This window comes from Synchiropus splendidus, chromosome 11, assembly GCF_027744825.2.
Source record: "Synchiropus splendidus isolate RoL2022-P1 chromosome 11, RoL_Sspl_1.0, whole genome shotgun sequence".
NCBI lineage: Eukaryota > Metazoa > Chordata > Actinopteri > Syngnathiformes > Callionymidae > Synchiropus > Synchiropus splendidus.
In genome coordinates this window covers 2,531,241-2,541,533 of record NC_071344.1, presented here as the reverse complement: position 1 = coordinate 2,541,533, position 10,293 = coordinate 2,531,241, and the positions used below count along the sequence as shown (strand labels likewise).

Here is a 10,293-nt window from a genome sequence, read left to right as displayed (position 1 = left end):
CATGCACGCTGTTTTCTCTTAATTGTTTTGATGAGCGGACATGAAGTTGTTGCCTCAGAAAACCCACGGATGCTATGAACATGATTCATTTTGACGTTCCAATTCCTGCGCTTATTCTCGATGATGCTGACTAAGCAGGAAGACTAAGAAGGAAAAAGTGTCAATGATTGAGGAGCAGTGGTTAATTTTATATGTTACAGATGTTCTGAAGAAAGTCACAGTCTCAAATGATGTTCCCTGCCTTTTTGGACTCATGTTGGCTCCAGCTGCTCTCCCTACATGGATCTTACTGTGGGTGTAAAGTTGAATGACATCCCATAGAGATCCAGCTGCACATGCAGTGGTGCACAGTTTAAATTTGGACTATGACCTGTATTTACAGTCATTCTGGCAGATGAACAACACTCTAGGCCTGGGAAACATGATATCCTGCCATCATCATTCCACAACTAAATTATTTTTCAACCTGAAGGTTAGATTTTTATCACTTTTTGTTTGGAGCTTATACTGATTAAATACTATGCTCCAATTGTCATTGTCTTCTCATCGATCTAATCTCCTTGTCTTCATAGGTTAAATTGTCAATCTGTTTTGAAGCCATCAGTAAGTCTACCCTGATCAAGGTTTGAAAAAATGGTAAGGGTTGGAGTTGATTTTTTTTTTATCTAAAAAAAAAACATTGTGTGTAGTCTTATTGTTAGGAGTAGTTTATGGTCGTCTGCTTATTACACAATGGGGTCGCGGAGAACTGGAGCAAATCCCAGCAACAGAACAGATCACCATGCCAGCAACCATTCACCCAGACAACATTCATTGAGAACGTCGTACCCAGCTGGAAGCATTTATGATCCCGGTTGTACGAGCCTTCCTCTCATCACAGTGTGTGCTTGCGAGTCACCACCTTGCACTACAGGAATGTTAGGTCTCTCCATCAGTAACCGGGGCGTCATTACACACATGCCTGCTTCCAATTAGCAGCAGCAGCGCCACACAGGACTTTGTCCTTGACATTGCTTTCTGAAAACAACTTTTCTGTCTCAGATTCTTGGTTTCCAGTCGGATGAAGTAGGTGTCAAAGGTCACAGGGGTAAAGTGGGTAGAGCTTCCTGTTTTAATTGGAATACCAGCAGTCCACAGAGCGGTGGATTTGGGGTGGGGTATTGGTGAACAGGAGTGGGAAGTCCAACTCCCACCATTCACTGAGTCAGATAGTTGTCATTCTTTAAAAGAAGAAAATGAATTAGGGAGGGAATTCAGGGTGGTTCCAACTCTTTTGTTGAATATATTAAGGTTGATTTTGGCACAGGTGAAACAGTTCCACTACCTTCTGTGATGATGCAGTCGAGCAACACGCACTGACAGGCTCCGCATGCAAGGGAGTGACTCCATGCAGACTGGCTCTTTATCTGAAAGTACCATGACTCACTCCGGCTTCTTTTGTTCCCCCGAGGCCTTTCGACCTCAGAGAATCAGCGCTCCGAACTGCCGGCTGGAAACGAGGCCCGCATAAAATGTGTCTCCTAAGAGATCCAGCCCATGAGAACACAGCCGCAGCAAGCTTGCTGAGTCATGATCAGAAGTGTGACGGGGATAAGGATGGAAGCCAAAACAAGTGAATCAGAGGCGAAACGTGGATGCCGATGGTTATCTAGCTCAGCCTGTCAAAGGTGACTTACTTCAGACTTGTGTCTTGACCTCATGGTCCACAGAGTTAGTGGTGCTAAGCAAAAATCTCACACTACTCCACAACTGAATGTATGGCGGTTAGTGTGTTTGTGCTCCGCAGATTTGTATAAGAAAGGTTAAGTAAGACTGAACATTCCGGTAAACAGCTCACATTCCTCTCGTATCCAGTTTCCTTGTTTATAGATCCAGTTAGTTTATTCATGGCTGCAACTTAAGTAACAGAGCAAGTATAAAAGGATCACACGATGCAGACATTGTTCCTGTGAATTAAAGTTTCTTTTTTTCAGGCTGGTTCATCAACATGTTAAATGAACAACCATGATCAGTATCAATTCATTCTCTATCCTATAGCCATCTTCACTTCTTCCTCTCTGACTTAGATATGTGACAAAAAACTCAGATGAGTAACGATGAGTTTCATTTTGGCCTTCTTCCTGATCTCTTTTTTTAGTGTGGATACATCATGTATTTAAAGTATTATAGTAAATTATATTATAGTATTATAGTATTATAGTAATAAAGTATTATATTTATAGTGTTCATCACTATATGTATACCACGCCTCAAAACTCTTATCATCTTAAGTTTAATACATTTACACATGTACATACATCTGTTGTGGAAACATAAGATGAAAACATTAAGAGGGTCGTTTTAATATGTATTAGTTTCTTGTCTTCTTGTTTCTGTACAAAACCATCAGTCTCTTGGATAATTTCCATCTTATAAACAATTGTACAGAAAACAATACATGCATAAACCTACAATGGAGTGAATTACAAGTGAAGGACCACTTAAATAGCTAAAATAACATACTTTTAAGCGCTCTGAAGTGCAGTATGATACATAATGTATGACTTATACATCCATTTCTTTCAACAAAGAGAAGGCTGTGTTCCCCTCCATCAATTATATATCAGTGCCCTGTTTGTTTGTAGACGGAATGATTCAAAACAGACAGTTGAACATATTTCAATAAAACTGTTGGACTTATAAGTGCTCTGATTTTGGGGTTGTCCTCAAGGTTCTTCTGGATTCAAAAAAGTTTCCCCGTTTGTTTTTCATTTGTCAACCAGCTCATCTTGTCACATGACTGAGTGATTGAACCACATTGTGGGTTGAAGTGCCAGTGCTTTTCTAATTTCTATATGAATATGTTTAAGCAGAAAATGTTAATCATGATTTTTGTTCTATAGATTTTTTATTTATTCTGCAATGGACTAAACTGTCGTGAATCAAACAAGAGGGCTATGTCAGTAACGTAATTTTTAGCGATCAAGTTTTTGAAAACAATTATTTGTTTAACCTCTACTTAACCAGTAGTAGTTCATTTGAGAACTAGTTCTCATTTATAAAGAAACTTAAGCATAAAAGCAAACATGCTAAACTGTGAATACTGTAAACACAAAATGTGCCAAGACATTATGTTCAGGAGCGAAGTGCATGACTAACCTGATAAGTCGCTGTTACCTGTACCAGCAAGTTGCTGCTCTCCACCATCCGTCCGGACGCTGGCATGCACTCCACAGGGCTGGGGGAGACGTCTGTCTGAAGAGTCATAACAATCTGCTGGAGAGAAGAAAATGTAAAGGATAGGAAGATCTGTAACTTCCTAACCCAAGGAGACATCTTATTGAGGCTGGTGATTTTCTTCTTTTTTCCTTTTCTTTTCTTTTCAGCACTGTAATTGATTGGGAGTGACTGGGAAGTATGTCAGAGAGACCGCACTTTTAGAAAAGTTTGGTTGGTTTGGGTACATGGAGAGGAGAGACAGAAAATATGTTGGACGAAGAGCTAGAAGTGGAAGTATAGTACAGTAAAGATGAAGAGGAAGACAACCGTTGAGATTCATCGATGATGAATAATGAGGTCAAGAAGAGAAAGAGAAGAGAATTTTAATTTGATTCTTTTTTTAATTTTTCAAAGTATGACTCAGTTTTACTTTCTGATTCACCGTTATATATTTTGTTTGGTCATCAACTTTCTGTCCCCCTGTATTTATAAATACTGCAGCATGTAAGCAGTAATTTTTGTTGTGTGCAGTATAATTTGACTTTTCTTAATAAACTATCATTTTGTCAAACTTGTTTTTAAATGTTCAGGAGAAAAAGTTGTCTTAGGAGAAGTATTACAGACATTTACGTCAAACAAAGTCACAGACGTTATTTCTCATGAACACACTCCTCCACACTCCCTTTTCGTTGGAAAAAAAAACCTCTTTATTACTAAAAACCACAAACGACAAAAGAAAAGAATGGTTGGTTAGAATGTCAAAGTTCTCACCACATTCGTAACTCTTTTCTCAATGTTCTTTGATTCATCCTTGCTCACTACAATGTTCAGAAAATAACTCAGCAGCATGTGTTTACTGAATTTCTGAATAAAGCAGATATTTTTGTTTGGATTTTTTTGCAGTGATTTAATGTGTATATATTTAATGTATGTGTATATATATGTATATATATACATATATATATATATATATAATTTGTGTTCGCATTTATCCACAACCATCTTGATGTCATTGCCGACACTGATGACAGACTGCTTATATTATAATACTGGTATGTGTGATGTTGTGAAGTAGCCACAAATGGAAATGTTTCAAATTCCACTTCATCTGGTCACAGTATAGTAGTCTTTTCAATGATGTCACCCAAAATCTTCAATACAGGCTGACATTTTTGTTTATTCTTGTTGACTCATTGTTTTTAACAATTATGTATAAAGACATTGAGCCATAAGATTACATGTTATTTTTTTACAAGGCAGGAAGATGGAATTTTATAGGCTGAAAATGAAGGAAGTGATGGGTTGATATCCATTAGATTTATTGAAGTATTTTAATCGCATGGACTACTCAGCCATGGCTCTACACGATTAAAGTCTTTTATCAGTACGGACCCACAACATAACCACATTAAGAACAGACCAGTCAAATCTCTCCCCCATTTGCTGCAGGTGCATTATAGGAGATCAAATGTGCTTTTATTAAAAACTCTACCCGGCCAGGGGGACCACATTGCTTTGGCCTCAGCCTCTCTGCTCTGGATACCGTGGGTACTGAATCGCCTACTTTGCCGGTGGTGGCCCACATAAGGGCCGGAAAGGCCGTCATCGTTCCGCTGCAATGTCAAAAACTATGGGGGGTTTAGTTGTGGAGGGATAATAAATACACAGGGCCACATTCTTTACCCCACACCCTGAGAAGCACACACTGATCTTATTTGCTTTGTGTTGCACAACAACACCTCCACCATGAGCGGGAAGTATTTAACATATTTTTTTTTAAAGAAAACACCGACAGTTTTAGGAAACGCACAGCAACAAGTAGAAGCCTGTAACCACCCGCAGATGTAAACCAGCTTAATATGCTGGGCAGCAAACACCAGCACACATGGCAGCCCCCCCCCCACTCCAACCCCAAGCATGGGACACAGGGGCAAACAAAAATTCCATGAGAAGAACCGGGATAGCTGGGAGCCCTGTTGAGAAAGTGAGAGAGGCAGACGGGTGAAGAAAGACAGGAGCAGGGCATGGTGGAGAGAGGGGAGAGGGAGGTGCTCTTGGGGTGGAAAGTGGGGGTGTTGGGAGGAGGATAGTCTGGAGCCACAGCTTTAGACGCTCAGAACAGAAGAGTTAATACTGAGAGAAGCCAGGGCCAGAGGAGGACGAAAAGAAGCCGCTCCTGAACTACTTATCACTCAGGTATAGTCAACCTTTTTTTCCCAACCTGCTTTTATTCTCAACAAACGTGCTGAATTTAAAAGATGAAACCAGAAGAGAGAGCAATGTTTTAGAACCAGTCATGAAGTTATGTGCACTTCAGTTTCCACAGTAACACTGTGGCCGCCTGCCAAAACACAATGGAGGTGGTGACGGGGGCCCCTAACAGTTAATCAACCCGCACTCAGGATTTATTTACCTTAAATGGTTTGCAGCTTGGAAACTAGTACATCTGACAGGTTCGAGTATACACAGATTATTTCTCTGATCTAAACAGTGCATTCATCAGTCTGATCTCATTTATCTGTCCAAAGATAATATAAGACAAGATAAGCCCTTATTGGTCTGCTGGGTGAGAAGCCCCAGATAGCAGCAAAGTGGATAGATAAAGAACCATCTTTTCCTTGAAAGAGTGCTAAAGTATTTTGTTCATGATTTACTTCTGCAGAACAAATTGTCATGATCATAATATCAACGATGGATTTGTTACTGAGGTGAGATTTCAGATTTAAAGACAGATAAATGAGAATTATACGCTTAGCAAAACAACTATAAAACGTGCGTTTGTGTTTGGAAGGAATATAAACGTTTTATTCTCTCAAATAGGATCGTATTTTATTATTACAAGGCAATTTGCTTTGGCCTTTATGACAGGAACTGTAATTTGGATTGAATTACGTAACATCCAAGTCTGAAAACATGACAGCAGCACAGACAAACAACTCCCTGGTTAGAAGTTGAATCATGCCGCATGTTCTTTAACTTCAGCTCAGATAAACTGTTCACGCCATTTCTTTTTTTCTTTATCTACCGCAGTTTATATTTTATAACATGTATGTTATGTATATATTCTTCATTCAGTTATGCCATACTGTCCCATGCTTGTGAATGCTGTCTACTGGTTTGTTTTTTAAACTTCATGTTTAAAAATATTTGGTTCTTCAATTGAAAATTACATGTTTGGGGCTCTTTATACTTGACCCTTTTTGTTTTTATGTAAAATACAATATTAATAAATCATCATATGATGATTTAATTAGAAATCATTTCTTTTGATAGAATTTTTATTTCATATGGTTACAATTGGGTTATGTTTTGCCTTTTGATTTTTTTGGAGTGTACATTTTTTTATTTTGGTTTTGTTGTGTATTTCAACATTTATTGAACTTATTTTGTTCTGAGATATGAAAGGTTGGTCACACTGTTTCCTCTGTCGTTGTCATGGTGATAACAGTACGTCACAGACTTTATTTTTGCTGCTTCCATCTACAGAGATGATGTCATCCTCCAGAAAACTCAACATGCTTCTCCTATTTCTAAGTGCGTCGCCGCTCTTTACCTCACATCTCCTTGCTCAAGCTTTCACCACATCTTTCCCACCAATCCTGAACGTGCCAGACTACGACCCTGACTACGACAAGTTTGATGAAGAAGTGAAAGCCGTCACTGTAAGGACTACTAAAAGCAGAATGGAGACTCGGCTCTGTCCGTACGACCCCTGCTCAGAGGATCAACAGCCTTGCCATATTCTCGCTCAACAGACTAAGTGTCTCTGTCCAGGAATGAGCGGGCCCAACGAGCGACCTCATTCAGCCCGTCTCCACTCCTTCCAACAAGTGAGCAGTGGAAGCCGGAATGTGGAGGTCCACTGGTGTGCACCGTCATCAGTGGTGACTGAATACTTAGTTGTGATTGAAGGCATAAGAGAGAACTTGAAGTTTCCTGCGACGTCAAGAAAAGGTGTGGTGGGGACTTTGGAATCAGGAACCAAGGTTTGCGTGGTGGCGGTGAACAGTGCGGGCCAGAGTGGTGCATCAGAGTTCTCTTGCATGCGTTACGACACTCCTTCCTCTTTAGACTATAATGTAATGGCAGGGGTGATTGGGGGAGGAATTGTGCTTTTACTGCTCCTTGTCATTGCATCTGTGGTCATATGGAAGCTTCGGATGAACAAAAAGGCAAAGAGAGACTCTGACGATGGACTGCGAAACCCTTCGTACAGCATGGGGGAAACTTCGTGATCCACATTACTGGCTCAATTTTATTTTTTGGGCGTGGCTCAGCTTTCTTTTTCCCATATTCTCATGAATTCTCAAAGATAGAAGTCATTCACTGGTCTATGAAAACCATTATTTAGGGATGGGCAAAGGTAAGAACAAAGGGGAAAAAGCAGTGTGATTGATATGAGCATTCCATCAGTTTCCTTTTGGAGAATGTTAACTTGAATTTCAGGGTTTGCTGATGAGGATTACAGTGAAAGGGGCCATGACAGCAGTGATATGTTGAACTTTGAACCAGGTGACCGGGCTCAACCGTGCTGGGTGTCCTTAAATGTACTCTCAGTAACCTCCTGTTCCAGAGCGACACGTGGACTTGCGAGACCTCCGCAAGAACAATTACAAGCGTGGCGAGATACTCCACTGGAGAATTGTGAGCCATTGGAGGAAACTGAATCCACGCCCTGCAGCACTGAAAAGACATTTTGGGAGGCTTACTAACCACTCAATCATGAACTGAAGACGTGACTGATGTAATATGATGAGAAGTAGTTCACTCATGTTTCAAGTCATTTGTATATATAGAACAGTGAGCATAGCGTTTTGTTTTTAGTGTACAGGTTTGTTTGCTGGCAAATTAACTTTTATAGATTTTTTTGTGATTTATTTTTGTATTATATTTGTAGAAAACGATTTTTTATTAAAACATATTTTAACAAAAGAAGTACATTGTATCCCTTTGTATGATGGTGCTATTCGTGTGTATGTGTGTGGAGTCATTATTATTATTATTATTATTATTATTATTATTATTATTATTATTATTATTACTATCTAATAATATAGAAAAATATATGTATGATCTTTTACATGAGCATGTAAAACTACAAGAAGACGTTACAATTCTATCTATTCTATCTATACAGTAAAGAAGTACGTAATCAGAGTAGATGAAGGTTGGGTGTGCGTTTAGGTGCAGGTTTAGGGTTAAGGCAGGTCTCGTCGTTCAACAATGAATCTGAGGAACATGGTCCATCTTGTGTTATCTTGAAGTAGTCGGAGTAGTCGGTGGGAAAGAATAATGCTATTTGTTCAATTCTACGCCAATCAAAATTTGTCCCGCCCAAACAAAGAGTCTGAGCCAATCGAGTCTGGCCCGCGTGATAAGAGGTCCAGGATGTTTGCACGCATTTTTAACAACAGGTCACCCGCTAGTGTACTTCTTCAGGCGTCCAGGATGGCGAGCAAAGGTGAGCGCTGTCTGCGATGCACCTGACGTTAGCCACGCTTTTCTTTAGGTGACGAATGTGAACGCTTTTGTTCACCTGTGTTACTCTGTGTAACTGTGTAGCTCTGACAACCATCTCAGATAAAACGTTTATTTTATAAAAATGCTTTGGGCGTGGTATTCCAACGACACTGCTTTTCTTAGCATGACTCATCAAAATATATGCACGTCGTGTTACAGTACCGCATCGAGAAGTATGTCCCTTCCGGAAGCGTGGTCTGTTTTCAAACAGGTCCTGTTGCAGTTCAGTTTCACTTTAGGTCCTGGCACGTTTCAAAAATGATCCGCGGGTCTTTTCAGAATATGTGGTTAGATATGGTAGGTATTAACCTTTTAAAGTGTTACCATGTAGTTACACAAATGACTCAGTTGATATCCAAGTATTGACTTTAACCTTGATCTATTTCACTTGGAGTAGGTCAGTTTGACAAGTTGTTTTGGTTGAATCCTATATTGAACTGAAGTAGTAACGCTGTTATTTAAGGGGAGAAAAAAAATGATCCTCTTAATGTGTGTGGTGTCATCACCAGGCAACAGGGAAATCTCCTACGAGGACCTGAAGGCAGATCTGGGAAAAAAAGATCTGCTGCTGGTTGATGTCCGCTCGGAGAAGGAGGTTAATAATGGACGTATTCCAGGATCTGTTCACATTCCAGGTGAATTTCTTCTGCATATCTTTAATAGCATTATCCTGATGGTTCATTGCAGATGTAATCCTTGCTATTGTACTTTTCTTTTCAGTTGATACAGTAGATGCAGCATTTCAACTGTCAAATGAAGAATTCCTTGCCAAATATGGAGTGAACAAGCCTCCATTGGATACCAGAAATCTGGTGTTCCATTGCCAGATGGGCAAAAGAGGGGCAGCTGCAACTAGCATGGCCATCGCACAAGGATACAAAAAGTAAATGCTAATGCACAAAACACAAATGGGTTATTAAATGGGCTCATAGTTGTGCAATACTGAGTCAGATGCTTAGTTGGGAAGCCCTGTGTGACCACAAATGATGACCAAAAAAAATGAATTTTACATAGTGACCACCGCTTAAGTAAAAGTAAACTGTTGATATGACAAAACATTGAGACCAAAGATACTTGGTGGAGGGTTGCACTCACTAAGTCCTTCTCTTTGAGCTTGCATCTGTCCTATTCCACTGTACCAAAATCTATGAAATAAGTAGAATTATTGAATTTCATCAGGTCAAATTGGTGGTAATTGCACTGGCAAATTTGCACACGCAAACTGACATCTTGCATTTCTGCCCCACAGTCCAAGTCCAGTAACTGTTAATTTCAGGAGAAACTTTCGTACCCATGTAAAATATGTCAGAAATAAGTGTTTTGTCTTTCTGAATCTCTGCTTTTGTTTTTCAGTGCCTGCAACTATGCAGGGGGATACCAGGAGTGGTCCGCAAAAGAGGGAAAGTGACATTTGCAGAAGGATTTCATTTAATAGATTGTAGTCATGAAAGATGCTCGGGTGGTTTGATGTGCGTCCGTCTTTTGTTTGTTTACATGGCCACTACGTATGAAGGCGATAAAAGGCCTGCATTTTAATATGAATAAAACTGTGTTTTAAAGACATGAGTGATTCAA

General features: G+C 39.7%; 2 protein-coding genes across 2 annotated transcripts; both read left to right on the top strand.

Annotated features, from left to right (window-relative positions):
- Positions 1–5,281: 5,281 nt before the first annotated feature.
- Positions 5,282–8,148, top strand: si:ch1073-303k11.2 (leucine-rich repeat neuronal protein 4). Its single transcript, XM_053879509.1, has 2 exons — positions 5,282–5,394; positions 6,685–8,148. The coding sequence occupies exon 2, from the start codon at positions 6,687–6,689 to the stop codon at positions 7,431–7,433; it is 747 nt and encodes a 248-aa protein (XP_053735484.1). The 5' UTR covers positions 5,282–5,394; positions 6,685–6,686; the 3' UTR covers positions 7,434–8,148.
- A 366-nt stretch (positions 8,149–8,514) lies between these two features.
- Positions 8,515–10,281, top strand: tstd1 (thiosulfate sulfurtransferase like domain containing 1). The gene is made up of 4 exons (XM_053879583.1): positions 8,515–8,659; positions 9,228–9,353; positions 9,439–9,601; positions 10,072–10,281. Exons 1-4 carry the CDS (start codon positions 8,587–8,589, stop codon positions 10,124–10,126), a joined length of 417 nt encoding a protein of 138 aa, XP_053735558.1. The 5' UTR covers positions 8,515–8,586; the 3' UTR covers positions 10,127–10,281.
- The last annotated feature ends 12 nt before the right edge of the window (positions 10,282–10,293 follow it).